This window comes from Lissotriton helveticus, chromosome 2_2 (genome assembly GCF_964261635.1).
Source record: "Lissotriton helveticus chromosome 2_2, aLisHel1.1, whole genome shotgun sequence".
In the NCBI taxonomy this organism is placed as follows: domain Eukaryota; kingdom Metazoa; phylum Chordata; class Amphibia; order Caudata; family Salamandridae; genus Lissotriton; species Lissotriton helveticus.
Window position 1 is genome coordinate 486705386 of NC_136060.1, and position 16127 is coordinate 486721512.

The 16127-nt window shown below is 43.8% G+C and overlaps 1 protein-coding gene across 2 annotated transcripts in view; it reads left to right on the forward strand.

Moving 5' to 3' along the window:
• Positions 1-16127, forward strand: part of LOC144821556 (uncharacterized) — a 90822-nt gene that overhangs the window by 43480 nt on the left and 31215 nt on the right. For both annotated transcript variants that reach the window (XM_078678741.1, XM_078678742.1), the window contains exon 3: positions 2916-2972. In XM_078678741.1, the coding sequence (XP_078534867.1) occupies positions 2951-2972 (22 nt within the window). In that variant the 5' untranslated portion in view covers positions 2916-2950. The remainder of the gene's footprint in view (positions 1-2915; positions 2973-16127) is intronic.

The window sequence follows — 16127 nt, forward strand, 5'->3', positions numbered from 1 at the left end:
CAGGTTTTGACGTCCAGGTAAGAGAAGGCCCTACCTCTTGTCTTGCTTTTATGGATACAGGAAGTGTGGACAAGTGTGAGTGATGTAGAGCAGAGGTTCCTGGTTTTGTTGTGCTAGTGTAGACGGTGGTTGAGGTAGGTGGGACTTTGGTTGGGAAGTGACTTGTAGGTGTGGGTGAGAATCTGGAACTGACAGTGTGTCAGAATGGGGAGCCAGTGTAGTTTTCAGAAGAAGGCGTGATGTGTGTGCAGCAAGGAAGGTTGAGGATTAGTCTGGCAGCAGCATCTTGGATGCTTTGCACCTTGTGTAGCAGGTGTGCGGAGATGCCATATTAGAGGGCATTGCCGTAGTCCAGTCTGCTTGTGATGAAGCCTTGAAAACTGAACTTGATGACCAAAAGTTCCCATTCAGTTACCATAAATGAAATTAAATGAAAACCCAGCATTTGTAAAGCGCACAGCTACCACCGGAAAGGTGTCCCGGCGCTGGGGGCCGTCGGGAAGATTAAGCGAGCTATTGCCTAAAGTCACATGGTGCTGGGCTAACCTGGCGCCGGAAAGGTGTCCCGGCGCTGGGGGCCGTCGGGAAGATTAAGCGAGCTATTGCCTAGAGTCACATGGTGCTGGGCTAACCTGGCGCCAGCGATTGAACTGTGAACCCCGTGGTCCAGAGTCAGGCACCGTGGCCGCTGCGCCACACCTCTTCCATATAGTTTTGTTTGCCAGTAGAAGTTAATTTGAGAAGTAAATTACTGGGTGCATGTGTCCAGAAGAAGCACCATGTTGCAATAGAACCCCCTAACAGCCACAGTAAGGGCTAAGTGGGATCGGAATGCATGGACGCTGAAGTGATTTTGTCTTGAGTAAATGAAAGGAACAGTCTGTTTCTGTAGACCACTAGAACAGTATATTTTTCTTCAAGATTCTGTCAATGAGAGTCACTCTTTTGGAAAAAGTTGTTGATGAATTTTCTATAAAGTTGGCGAACCCAAGAAAGCTCTGTAATTCCTTTATAGAGGAAGGGGTCAGCCAATCTCTGTCGAAAACCACCCCTAGATTCTTGACCATTTGTGAGTGGGGTAGGGAATGTGCTGAGCTCCAGAGGTAACCACTTTGGGCACCAAAAGGATTTTCCCTATCCATAGGTATACCTTTGAGTGAAAGAAATACCCCAGAAATTCCACTGTGGTGGTGTGAAAGGTACTTTTTCCCAACTTAGCGAATAAGTTGTTTTCTCGTAACCATTGTAAAATGTTTCTCACACGACAAACCTGTTCTGTCAGATTCTGAGAATAAATAAGGATGCTGACAATGTACACAAAGATACAAATATCCAAGAACTTTCAGTACTTCATCATTGAAAAATTGGAATGATGAGGGAGCAGCAGAGTCTGTAAGGCATATCAATATATTAAAAAAGACCTGAATAGGTACGGAACGTGCCCTGCCACTCATCACCTTTCCTGACTCTGGTGGTAAATGTCTTGGAGGTCCAATTTTGTGTGGATAGTTAAATACCATATCCGGTCCAAGAGGACCGGTTTGAGAGGTAAAGAGTAATGATTTTTACTGTGATCTTATCAAGGGACTTGCAATCTATACACTGGTGCATTTCCCTGTGCTTTTCAAGAACAAAAGAACAACGGTAACAATATGAGCAAGGAAGAATGGCGAGTAAACCTAATTTCTAACAACTGTTTGAGGTATTTTCTCAAATGTTGTTACTTAGGGGTCCATTAGGATGGCGGGCGGATCCCATCGGTGAATGGGACCGCCCGCCATAAGGGCGGGGGTCCTGTGGGGGGTATTAGGATGCGCCCACCACTGTGGCGGGGGCATCCTGCATGTTTAGCATTGTGGCGGGCGGTGCACTCAGCACCACCCGCCACAATGCTAAACATGCATGTGACGCATTTACATGAACAAAGAGACAACGGAAAGGCATCTGACACAGCCCATCGTAATATGGCTGGCGGTGTCTAATAGACACCGCCACCATATTAAACCTTTTCCGCCCCGGCCGCAAGGCGACCGGGGCGGAAAGGCGGCGGATTGTCTTTCCGCCCGCCGCGGTCCCCCCTGCCATACTAATATGGCGGGGGGCATTCAGGAGAGGATGGCGGGCGGATTGCCCCAGCCAGACGGGCAGTGGCTACCGCCAGCCTGGTGGGGGCAATCCGCCCGCCATCCTAATGGGCCCCTTAATGTGTAGTTTGTGTATCAGTTTGGTTTGAGCAACTGCACAGGATAAGAGTTTTATAAGTTCACAAGCATTTTAACAACAAGTGGTTCTGCAGTTCAGATAATCTAGGGTCACCAGGCACAAGACCCAATCTGAGGGTTATAGAGTTCCAACTAGGTCACTCTGAGGATGGCTTCAAAAGTCGGTGAGTCGATTAGATCAAGGAATTGATCCTGGGTATGACTGTTTTCTCACACTAATGATAAGGGAATTGTTTTATATTGGATCAGACCAGTAGTCAGCTCTGAGCAGTCAACCACTGGCACTGGTCCGGTTCTTGTTTTTTTATCTGCTGAATGTTCAATGTGGTTACCCAAGTAAATCTCAAAACTTTCTGGTTGCTCCAGAGTTCAGCAACATGAGGAGAATCTTTCTCTGTATCTTCTAAAAGAGAGAAATAAAAGAACATTATGTCAAAACGCTTGTCAACACTAATGGAACTTATCATTGAAAATCACACTGTACATTGTACATTCTTTCTTCAAAATTGCTGAGTCCAGATAATCTCCTTCTCTTCATGAAATAAGATCACTTACTCCTTAAAAAATTATCTGACATAAACTACTACTTCTCCAAATTGTACTTTAGAGTTGGTGCACTAACCTTACCTTTGAATCCTTTCATTGTATGTGGATGTTCGGATGTTCACTCTAAGTCTTTTATTTCATTTACAGGTCCAGGACGTGAATGCTCTTGACCAGACTCCAAGATGACGATGCTGCCTGACCACGGTATGAAGGGTTCTAGCTTTTCTTCTCTGATTTTCTCTCCATGCAAGTGCAAAGTCAAGGAAGATCTTGTGGCTTGGGTGTGGGAAAAATACCCGCGCCCAAGCTGAGATATCTACCGAAGACACTCGACTTCCTAGGCTCTCATTTTTCTTGCGGAATTTAAGTACTAAGTTAGCTGGGGAAACAGACAAGAACTCATTCGCAGTGCTTCATTTGTGCCTGTAGTTTCCCGTGCTTAGCTCTGGGACTTATTAAACAGGGCCAGGTCTATTGAGTGTATCACCCGTGGATGGTGGGCCCAGTAATTAATAAAAATAAATGTACCTGTCTGTCCTGCCCTCCTTTGGTTTGTCTGTCTGTTTGGTATTGCCTGGTAGGTCTCCAGATAATGGCCCACCCGGGTCTAGCCATGATGACTGCCTTACTTTAGTGAAGTCAGTAGTGCTCGTCTGTGTTTCACCAAGTAGCATGTATTCCTATTGAATAATCACAGCTGATGGCAGGCTGAGGCTGTATGAACTGGGGACGAGGCAGGGTGGGAAAGATCAAGTCTCAGGAAACACTAATTGCAAAGTCGGAGTAAATTAAAAGTGCGTAGCTAGGTAGCATAGCATACTTAACTGCTCGCTTGCTCTGAACAGAATCCAGCTGAAGCAGGCCATACATAATTTTTTCTGCCTGTCTTTTACATGCTCGTGGCCTGGGCCTACCACCAAGTGCAGTCCATGTCAGATGGATGGTGTACTGCAGTCTGCAGCACTATATAACGAGCATTGGCATAGCCAATAGATCTCGCCTTTGGAACCTTATAAGTGTTTAGCCATGCAACAGTTGATGTTGTTGCACCAAGGATATTGTGCTGGATAACTAAACACTTATAAGGTCCCAAAGGCGAGACCTATTCGCTATGCCAATGCTTGTTGAAACTAAGGAGCAGCAGCATTTTCGTGGTATCACTAGGGCTTTAAGTGGAAGCGTTTTCAATATTATATACAACAAGCCATTGTTGCTGGTTATTTACCTTATGTAGCTAACAACCATTGACTGGGGTCCGTATTCATGTGATGGCTTGGATTCTGAGCCGGTGCACTATGGCAAAAATAAATTTAAAAAACAGAAAATTGTAGGGACAACAGAAAATGGTGGGTCAGACACCCAAGATCCATACACGTCTGTCCTCAAAGGCCAAGTTTGTAAGAGTTCATATAGAAAGGACACTTACTGAATCTACCCCAAGGTTGGCGAACTATCTTGATTCGGATCTGTTCCCTGCAGCAGGCACATGCAACCTCCGACGGCGCTTCTGACAGCGGATCTGAACTGCACGCCTCTGCGCAGCTGCAGAGGATAAGATCTGCGATGAACGGATGCAGGTGGGTACTGGGAGTGGACATTAGGTTGGGGCGGCCCCGCCTCCCACCAGGGCACCAGGAGGGTCAGAAGCAGAGTTCAAAAGCGGGCGCTCTGGTGGTGTCTAAATGACTGCACTCAGCTGTGCAAGCCACAGGGGTGTGGGTGGGCAGGCCTCAGTAACCACTTCTGGAACCGTAAATAAATCCAAGTCGAGGCCCCAACTCACCCTACCTGACCCAGAGGGGAATAAAAATAAGCATTTATGTCATACCAGACGAGATAAACCATCTGTCTTGTAACGTGCAAATTACAGGCAGTTATACCCAACTCAAAGAAGAAGAAAAACCGCTAGAGCGCCCTTGCTCCTAAGAGGGCAACTCACACACTGGGCTTGGTGATTAACCACGGAACCCCTGGGGTGTCCTTGTAAACCGCGCTTTAAACGGGTCTCTTGCACTTCATAAAGCTACTATAAGGCCCCACGCCAGATAACTAATTCAAACACCTCCATACAGTCAGTGCGCCTGATCACACCAAGAACAAGGAGGCACTACAGCTGCTCGCTCCCGCAGGCAAAACGCTGTGGGATGCGGGGAATGCAGCTGCAGCGTCCCCAGAGTGGTGTTCGCACTATAAGAATGCGGCCGCAAAAGTGAAAGCGATGAAAACCAAGCTTTGAAATGTGACCCGAAGCAGATGGCACACAGCGTGCCTGTGCGCGTAACCGCAAGGTCTAGGCCGTAGGCGTCAACATTCTAAGAAAAGGTGGGACAAAAACCCTCCTTTGCCCAATTGCGTGCTGTCTGCGACGCAATAGGCTGTCAGCAAAAAGAAAACACACGCATCGAGCATGTGGTCAAACTTGGAAATCCTTACTAAAGCCTCACTGAGCAGCGCATGTGAACTGGCTCAGGCGAGACCTAAAAATGCACCAGCCCCCTGAATGCTGTGCTGCGTCCGTGAGCCTGGAGGTGGCAGCATTACAGGGAGCATCTGGGTAGCAGGCACGGCAGTCCAGGCTGAATTTTAGATGCCCCTGTGACCAGCACAGAAGATTTGAGCACGACAGTGATGTGACCTGCTGTGACCATCCAACATCACCTCACACCTCACTGAGCAGGTAAGGTAGGAGCAAAGTTACTTGGCAAGGTGTACACGATTAAAAATTTATGTAATCCGAGGAGCGCTTCATGACTTTTTCATTTTGCAGTGTTACTGTTTGCATAGGGAGAACTTGGATTGGTGTCTAAACACTGTAGTTTGTACTAGAAATTATATTGCATTCCAGGAAAGTGAAGTGCTGTGGGCCTTAAGGGCTGTAAACTGGCAATCTCGCAGTAAATATTTGGTATAAAGCCTATGTTGAAGTATGTGTCAAGGAAATAATTTCCATTTCTAGTCAGGAAAACTGACCTTATAAGATAATAATGTACATAAATTTAGGAGCATATCTAGAAGCTTCATTGAATTATTTTTTTATAAAGTTTAACAAAATTATTTTGGGAGTCTTATGATAAAACAATATGAAATTAAAATAATAACATACCATACATTCAATTTAATGAAGCAATGCTCTGGACACTACTACATTCCTCACAAAGCATCTAGAGTTCTGGCAATGCTGTAGCAGACTGCATAGTATGTGGGCAGACATTCCTATATCTGTTATCGTTGTAATCACATCATTTTGCATCCTTTCTTAGCACCACAGTAACAGATTACAATTAGTTACCATTAGCAGCAGCAGCAGCAGTGCTTAACACAAAGCTCTTGGCTATCGATTCCCTTGTCCTCCTTTCACCTTACTGAATGCAGATGTTGGTCAGGTCATCAGCCAGTGCTTATTTTGAACTGGTGGTGGCAAATGGGACCCACTGGTACTCATTTGTAGGGGGCCATTATCAAAGTTGACCCAGAAATAGACAGAGAAAGCAGGAGGAAGAAAAAGATAGAAATACAGTGTGAAAAAACCATGCAAGAGTTAGGTAAAGAGTGTGTGGTGACAGGGCGTGTAGGGTTATGGATGGAAAATGCATTATGTGGAATAAAGATACAGTTTGGGAACTGGACATTCTTGATTTTCAGTGGCTCCAGCCGAGAGATTTTGAGCAAAGTTTTGAGCCCCAGCACTTATTCATTTACAAATTAAGCACTGACCCATTGGCAACCATTAAGTCCTGGTGAGCCTTAAGGAACATGATTTTCATGAAAACTCTTTGTAGAGAGAAAACATTGGACTGGAGCAAAGGGGAAGGATTTATGATTCAAGAGAGGCCCATATTCCAGAGCACAAACTGCACAGGAGGACTGAACAGAATCAATGCCAGGTTTCTGAACACCTATGACACAGACTACAGAACCTCTTACTCTGTAAATGATATAAAGCACCCCGTATTATTGTTCACACCTGGCACACATCTTGTTCTGAACAACACATTACAATTCAAACCACGCAAAATGAAAACCCATAACAGTCACCTCTTGCCTTCTGACCATTTACCAATGTAACCACATCCTGGTTATCAACACTGAATGTCCCTCTGCGTTCACCAATGCTTTGCCCCAAACAGCATCACTACCACTAATTGAAAAAGCCTTGTCGCATCCAATAATTTGGCAAACCGGTCCTACACCATCGCCCATCCCAGAGAGGTAAAGCAATCCCAAATATCCTGCATACAAATATACATGAATGAATGAATACATTTTTATTGTATGATTACTTAAAACCATTACAATGTACAAAATTAAAAGGCATACAGCACAAGGTAAAGGTCATGTCAAAGATAAAGGTTAAAAGCTCCTAGTGCTTAAAAACAGACCAGCAGGAAAATATGTAAACAGCCAAAGCAATCTTGATAATTAAAATAAAGGAATCAAAATTGAGGCTTTTTGCTGTCCATTGATGGGATCGGCTGTTCTGGGATGGCGCCTTCCACAGGGGGGCTGTTCCTGATGTCATAAGGCTCATCAGGCTGTTAGTCGATCTCTGCCTGTACCAACTTGTCTTTGAAAAGTGTGCGCGTATGGTGTACAAATTTGCCAAAATTGTCCATGTTCTTCACAATGTCCAGCGTGTAAAGTTGATGAATGGCCTCCTTTGCTGTGCAAGTTCCCAGTTGGAGAAGGATAGGTCTGAGATGGGATTGGCGAGCTTGCCGCAAGGCCGGGCAGCATAACATTATGTGTGCCTTGGACTTCTTTTTATAGTTACATAAGCAACACTCTGTGATGTCTGACAGTGCTTTCCAATTGGGATATAATTCTTTTAAGGGTAGCGGATACAGTCTTGCTCCTAGGATCCAATTAAGTGCCTGTCTCCCCACTATCTACGTAAGGTGGGGCTTGTGAGTTTGTAGAACACAAGGTTTCATGAAAGGCTCTGGCTGCCAAGGTTTCCATATTTGAGGTGCTAGAGCGGGAACGCAAATGCCTTTTTATTGATGATTTGATGATTACATAGTTAATTAAACGTGGATCCCAGTTCTTGGTTGCTAATTGTAGTGTTGTGTAGTTCCTATAAACCTATATAGTATCTGCCCGTTTAGATAACATACACTGTGATATTGGTGTCCAGACTGCTTCCAGACACCCTCACCGGGTATTTTTTCCTGTATAACAGCTAGCTCACAGTGCCACTGTAAACTCCTCTTACCAAGGAGAGAATAGTTCTTGGCAACTATCGAACATAACAACCCTGTCTCATCAGGAATCGTGGAAAAAGTACAGTACTTGTCTCAGTCACTCGTGCTTACTTTGTCTCGGAGAGAAACACAGAATAAACGGTGGGGACGTTTTCAATGAGCATATATTAAACCAGCCTCGTTCTAGTGTAAAATAGGTGTGCTGAAACAACCATGAGACAGAAACATATATAAATGATTAGAAGCACGAACAGAGTAAATGGATGGTAGATTCCTACCATAGTGCTAAAAACATTGAATATATACAAGCATATAAATACATGACAATAATAATGCTTACTCCTATGATGCAACCCAAACTTGATCTACCTAAGTGTACCTAGCATGTATGTAGGTGTAGAGCCAAGAATCTCCCTAGGCTGAAGCCAACCCCATTAACTGACGTGAGAGACTGTGGGACCTCGTCTTGGTCTCGATATAAACACCTCGCAAAGGATGTCAGACCACTGCGAGCTAGAGTGTATTCATGCAGGAACCTCAGCGTCTTGCGTCAGTGTGACAGCATGGAAGTATTTCTCCTCTGCCTGCCTTGGCAAAGATATGGTGTATATATACTCAAAAAGTACGCTTAGGGGATTCTACCTTGCTGTGTCAAGTCGGTCGAGGATGACGGAAGGGATGAACCTTATACATAGTTATTATGCAGAAGATTGTAAAACTGCTGTGATTCTGAGAATCTTCATGCATAATGAATGTAGCTAGTTTTCGGGGAAAACCACACAACATCCTATGCAGTGCTAACTTGGTAAAAGGTCAATACCAAAACCCGTTATGTAGTGTAATGGTACAATAAATGTAGGTGAAGGGTCAGAAGAATACTCAGGCCTATATTGGGGTAGCCTATGAAACATAACACCCACTCCTCATCCAACCCGACAAAATACTAAAAGGGGAATGCCCTTCTAATTAAGCATAAAACATTTTTAAAAATGCGTTAAAAAGTATTCTAAAATCTCTAAAAAAGAAACTCTAAAAAGTCCTTTAAAATTGCCACTGAGTACGTCTGAAAGCGATGCAACTCAGCATTAGTATAGAAAATAAAAAATGTGGTTTACAATTCCATTTTCGGTTGTTTTGGAAAAAGGGCGAATTCTTCCTTGCATTCAGAGCCAAATGTTTAGGTGTCCTGTGTGGGAGACGCAACTTCACTGCTGCTTGCTTCTGCAGACGACAGTCCCTGTAATACCTCACAGATCAGGTCAATTGAGCAAAGATGATCTTCCTCAGTACCCACAACCGATGCTTAGGAAGCATTTGAAACATCCAAAGCCTGTGTGCCTTAAGTAGAGCTTGGTGTCCAATCCAACATGCGCATAAGCATCCCGCGGTGGCTTTAAGAATGTCGACATCAACTTTGGAATACGCTGAGGACACTGCAGTACGTTGGTTGTTAACTGGTCCAGCAATGCAAACACGTCCAGTGGCGCAACCGATGGAAGTGTTAGACAGAGGTCAAGCTGCAGAACAAGCAGTGTTCTGCAACTGCTGCAGAACAAGCAGTGGAGGACCGGCAAAACACTGTCAATCCAAACTGGTCGAAATGATAGGAACCAAGATTCGCTTAGCTCCCAAACTCGAGGTGTGCTAAAATGGAGTACAATGCGATCATGGTAACCCCGCTCCAAGAGCGTTTTTTCCATTTCCTTGGTGACTGGAACGTCCATTGTGTAGAACAAATTTTGTTATCGGGATTCCCACTACCAGTAGCAGGATTAACGTAAGTACTCCAAAAATGCTTGCGAATACAGAGTGTATGAAAGCTGGAATCACTCCAAAGACTGTCTGAAAGGTGCTTAACAGTACATAATCTATGGCCTTAAATAGGTGTACTATACCCTTCGTATCAGACATGTTAAAGATACGTTGTGCCATTTCTACAAAATGGAAAGGGCAGTTAGTCCGTATTAGTGCCTGTATCTTAGCTGAAGACCTTGCAACCTGGAGATCAAAAAGTCTCTCGGGCTGAGGTTAAGAGCACATCTTTCCGTAAAAGCATGGCTTTCATTCAGCTTAGAGTATCAAACCGTATAGAGGAAACATTCAACCATGGCCATAACAGCACCTCCCTGACTGTGTTGGTCGGTGGAAACAAAGCTTGCATACAACAAGTAACCCTGGAACTTACAGTGACAAGATATGCACTGCCTGGAAGCATCCAGCAACAACCTTGATCATTCAACATTAAGTAATTCCCATTCAAGAGCCGCCTGAACACTGGATTAATCACTGCAGCTGGGTACCTTTCAAATTACACGATAAGTTAGCTACTGAACCATTACAGCCCGCATGAAGCATAATATTGTGGCAAATGAGAGATCCACTCAAAGAATTCTCGCAGTCTGTACCGCTGAGAAACACTTCAGGGTCCCCGTTCCTTCATCCAAATCTTTATGGTAATTCCCAAGATTCATGGATGAACTCCCTACCCATTGCTTCATACCCGCCTACTTGGTAGTGTTCTAGGCAATATTAAAACTGGAAAGTTGTTACTGGTAATGTAATATGGCCATGAATTAACTATTCTGTAGACGGTGACTCTGCCACAGTAAAAGGTAATTGGTCTAATTTTTCAATGCGCAGCTTTGTATATCTTGCATCTTTTTGTGTCATTTTTGTCTGTTTTTCAGTTAAATGATATGGAGAGAACAGAGACATACTGATGAAAAATATCTCCTGGGCACATAACCAGAGCGCAGTGGTTGTAGCGTCCAGTTTAATAACATAATAGAGAGTAACTGTGATTGTCCGTGTTGTAAGATGGACAGATCCTGTTCCATTATATCTATACACGAAGATACAATGTTGCACAGTGAATGCATTCTGTATGTTAGTGTGGTCATGCCATTGTCAACTACAGCTAAGGCCTTTTCCAAGTTAATTCTATCAATTTCATGCATTCTCTCTGCAGCTTCCTGCTGGGAGATTATCTAGATTTCATTATAAACAGCATATAAGAAGCGTTTCTGACATGGCTTTCCGGGACCTAGTAGAAAATCCCTGAGTTCCATGTCATCTGACAGTTGGGACAAGTGTTGCTTCACCTGAGACAGTGTTGAGGTTCTTAGCCAATCGAGGCATAACTTCCCAACACGGTATGATGTCAGCACCCCGGAAGTTCTTATTGTACATAGCGTAAGTCGGGCCTAAAGATACTAAACCCTTCGGTGGTACCCCTGAATCTGGACTGACCTCTATTTGTGTCGATAGGCCTGACTAACGATCCCTTCTAATTGGGGTCTGTTGAATTGTATGATACACCATGTATGATGTCATGGATTGTACCCTCCCTTTTTTTGGTATCATTTTGCCATCCCCCCAAGTGTGAAAGCGAGGGAATGCAAGGTGTGTTCAAGTCCTTAATCTTGGCTAGCCCAAGACAGGATGTCTGTTGCACAATGTCGTTCAGGAAAATCATTGTTGTGGAATTAAGCCTTTGGTTCCCTGAACTTGCCATTCTTTAGTTCCCCAGACTGATTTAATGTCTATCGTGTCTTTCCATAAGCCAAAACCCTGTTCAGACAGTTGGGCAATAAAGGATGCATAGTATATCTGTTTTGTGATAGTGAGTAGACTTTTCTTTGCAGATAAAGGTGCAAGCGTATAATATGAGCATGGAGCTGATGTACTGAATAAGCAAAATTTGTGCAAATGTTTGCGCACTACCTTTCGGTGGCATTGGGCAATGTTCCCATTGGTGGCATGTGAAAACAGTACGTGGTGCACTTGTTTTATGCAGAAAGTGATGACCATAATGATGATAACAGTACATTGCGTTAGAATCAGAAGAGTCATCAAACATTTCATTTGTTGAAAATGCTGCAGACCGTTCTAAATCAGACCACATATTATTAACAGTTTCAAAATCCCAATCGCCAGAATATGTACTTGAGGTGATAATATCATTTAAAGATATTTTGTATACATGTGGTATTTTTAGAAGTTCAGCAGGACCAAATACATCATTTGAAACCATATCCCAAACTATTCCACAAGGAACTGGAACTGCTGTAATGTTCACATATGAAAGGTCTCTTTGTTCACGATGAGATGAAGTATGACGTTTCAATACCAAGTTCTCTTTTGATACTGCAGAGCGTTCTGGGAGATAGTATCCATTCATGATCAATGAAAAGACAGCCACTAAACCTATCCAGAAAGGTAGGAACAGTATTCCAGTGATTATCCAGAGCTATAGCCATGGTGAAAATTGATAAGCCTTTTTCAGAAAAATGCAGAAATTATGAAGTTGTTTTTTGTGGGAAACTGGAGCCGGCGGTGACTCAGGTTCACTTGGATCCAGAGAAAATGTGTCAATCGATGAAGTGGCCAGATGCAGTTCGATCTATCTTTGATAGCTCAGCAGGTTTTGATGAACTTGCAGATGTCTCCAGTAGAGGCATATTGATGTAGATGTTGATGGTAGGCCAAATTGATATCTATGTTTCATTAGAGTTTGGATGTTCCATTTTGTTGTTGGTTACCCCAATACTTCGTATTATGGACTCTTCGAATGTTATAAGTCTTTCTGTCTGAACTTTCTGTATGGTAGCAAGAGGAGAGCGGCGGCTACCCAGGAGCCCACATATTGTGGTTTGATCAGATCATTTTTGCTGGCAAGAGGTGGAAGAAGTACTGTTCTTGTCCCTTTGGCAGTGAGTACAGGTACAGGCTTTTTGTATGATGGCCCAAATTCTTTCTTGTCCCAAAAATGTTCTCCAATCAGATCCCCAACTTTAGGGTTCCAGGCAGGTCTTGCCATTATTCATTTTACTTCCCCAGCTTTGGTGCGTTTTACTTGCATGTTGCTTTGTAGTGCCTGGAATTGATTAAGATCCTGTAAAACAGCCAAACGTTTATCGATATCAAAAGGTTTTTCATCCGCAACTGTGTATTCATAATCGAGATCAGGTACCCACATTCTCGTTCCAAATAGAACTTCGTAAGGGGTTACACCTCCTAAGGAACTTCTTGGCATATTATTTAGTGCCCTCTGGACTTCATATAGGTAATTGACCAGATTACCACCCAAACCTAATGCCCTTGCTGTTAAAAAATGTTTTAAGTCCTGGTTTTTCCTCCCATTGACCGAATTTTCCTCAGGATGGTATGGAGAGGAGTACCGCAATGCAACACCCAAACTTCCCATGGCTTCCTTGTAAGCCTAGAGCTAAACATGCGTCCATGGCCACACTGTAATGTGCCAGCTGCGTATGTCCCTATGAAGACTCAAAAATCTTTTATAACAGTTCGAGAGTCAGGCCAAACCCAAAGGAATCTAGAACATGAATCCACTGCCACCAAGATGTAGTTGTAAACCCCATCCCATTGTAAGGGGCTGCAGTGGTCCAAATAGACACAACTAAGAGGTCTGCCTGATATTAGTAATGGTGTTTGTAGTGGGCGTGCTACGGTCAAACCCTTCATCTGCTGACAGATGTCGCACTTAAGTACAAAAGCTTTTGTCTGTTTGGTCAGACCTGGCCACCAATCGCATTGTTTCAGCAGTGAAACAGTCACATTAACCCCTGCGTGTACAGATCCCAGACCCTCGTGTGCAGCTAAAATTAAACCTCACCTGCGATCCATGTTTGGTATTATTCTAGCCCCCACTCCTGCAATTTGAGCATACAGAATATTTATTTGCATCTAGCTTGTAGGAGTAGTTGAGTGGAAAACCTTTCGGCAAGGCTGTGCTGTTTTTGTGTGAAGCAATGACAGCTACCATTATGCTTCCATCTATTTTTGAGCTAGAACTTGTGATTGCAGCGATGGCAGCAGTTCATACTGCCCCTTTTGCGGCTTCATCAGACAATAAATTCCCTTCAACGTGAACGTCATCACGTTGATGACTCAGCATGTGTATCACGTGAGCTCTTGGCAAGTCTTTTTTCCACTGTGCCACTTGTTCCCAAAGCATTTTCAGGCACATGCATCAAAGGATTTTGCGATCGCAAACGTTGCGAATCGCAAAAATCGGCCGTTTGCGATCGCAAAATCCTCTTTTGGAATGCATGAAGGTTCAAGGCCCTCGCAATTTAAGAATTTGCAAATATTTGCGAATTCTCAAATTGCGATTGCATTTAAGGAATCGCATTTTGCGATTCCTTAAATGCAATGCATGAAACATTTAAAAATTGCGATTTCGCAATTAAGGGGAGCAAATTACCATGAGGTTGAACCTCATGGTAATTTGCGAAAACTTTGAAAAATGCACTTTTGTGCATTTTTCAAAGTTTCATGTTGTGCCCACACATGCCCTAAGGGCATGTGTGGGCACAACATAGGTGCACAGATTGATTTCAGGGGTGTAAAAGGGTGTCCTTTGGACACCCTTGAAATCGCATTTTCAATTTGCGATTCGCTAATTGCGAATCGCAAATTGAGAATTTCTTCCCATTCATTCCTATGGGCCTAGGCCCATAGGAATGAATGGGGAGGTATTCCTTAATTGCGACTCGCAAATTGCGAGTCGCAATTAAGGAATAATAAGAAATCGCCAATTTTAAAGCAATTTTTTGATGCATTGCATTTTGCAATTCCTTAATTGCGATTCCTTATTTTTTGCAATTAAGGAATCGAAAAATGCAATAATGATGCATGTGCCTGTTTGTGCTTTATTGTGCAACCTTTTGAGTCTTCAAACCCATTTTTAACTAAGCATGGGCGGATTTTGCGAATTGGCGATCCGCGAAATTGCGTATCTACGGATTCGCAATCCGCAAAATCCGCGAACTCTCACGAATTTTGCGGATTCCTTTTTTTTGTGTTCGCAAGTGTTTCTGCCATTTCGCAAGGGTTTTTTACCAGTTCGCAAACGCGAACATACTTGTCGGGTAGGAACGGTCGCGACCATGTTGTTTCTACGTCTAGTTCATCACAGCACCCTCTGTTTCACCACTGCCACCCTCTGTTTCACCACTGCCACCCTCTGGCTCACCCATGCCACCCTCTGGCTCACCCATGCCACCCTCTAGTTCATCACTATGGGGGGAAAAGCACACCTGCCCTACCGCAACTGACATGAATGAATTAGGGGCTGATTAATGTGTCACTGAATTTGAACATCCAGCCTGGCACCTGCTTCCTTATCTGTAATTGCTTTCTGTTGCAGTGTAATTTTTTTAACAGGACCTTTGTTGTATACTTGTAGCTATTCTCTGAGCCTGCTGTGAGGGCCAGGGCAGGGTCATAGAATAGTTGCAAGTAGGCAACTGAACTCTGAAGGGGCCCCTCAGGAAGCACTACAGGGAATGGTTACTAATGATAAGATTGAACTTTTGCACCTGCTGAGTGCTTTCAGTTGTGCAAAAATCCAAATATCCAGCAGCATCCACAAAAAGTAATCCTTCCAGGCACTACAGGGAATGGTTACTAATGATAAGATTGAACTTTTGCACCTGCTGAGTGCTTTCAGTTTTGCAAAAATCCAAATATCCAGCAGCATCCACAAAAAGTAATCCTTCCAGGTCAAGATCCAAATCAAAGTGACCAGCACATGAAGACAACACTGGGAGGAGCCTGCTGGACAGGAACAGGAAGTTGGAGACTGTGGGGCACTTCCTTCCTCCCCCCCCCCCCCAAAATGGACTCCTTGCAAAAAAAAGTGCAGGCAAATGTCAACCTGAGGAGTTATTCTGATAAAAATCATAATTTTCAAGGTTTATGCTGCCTGCTGGTGGATTTCTTGTGCGAAATTGCAAAGCTTGTCGCTGCCCGCCGCATCTACGTGTTCGCAAGTGTTTACTCCCGCGAAATTGTATAGTATTCTAGTTGGCAAGTGCGACCAAGCAAAAAATCCGCTTTGCACGGATTTACGAATTTTCGGCAAGTTCGCGAGAGTTCGCGGATTGCGAATTTGCCGAAAATCCGCAAAATCCGCGAGCGGAACGGATTTTACGCCCATGCTTATTTTTAACCCAATAGGGAATATATTCATTATAAGAGTGGACACAGTAAAACGAAATGCACACTATAAATGTGGGGAATTCCCTATCCATTTATATTAGTGCCAGTAATAGGGCTTTTAATTCTGCCAGCTGTGCCGTGGAATCTCCTAGACACTTTGTCTTTGTACTGCTAGGATGGAACTTGCCGTCCT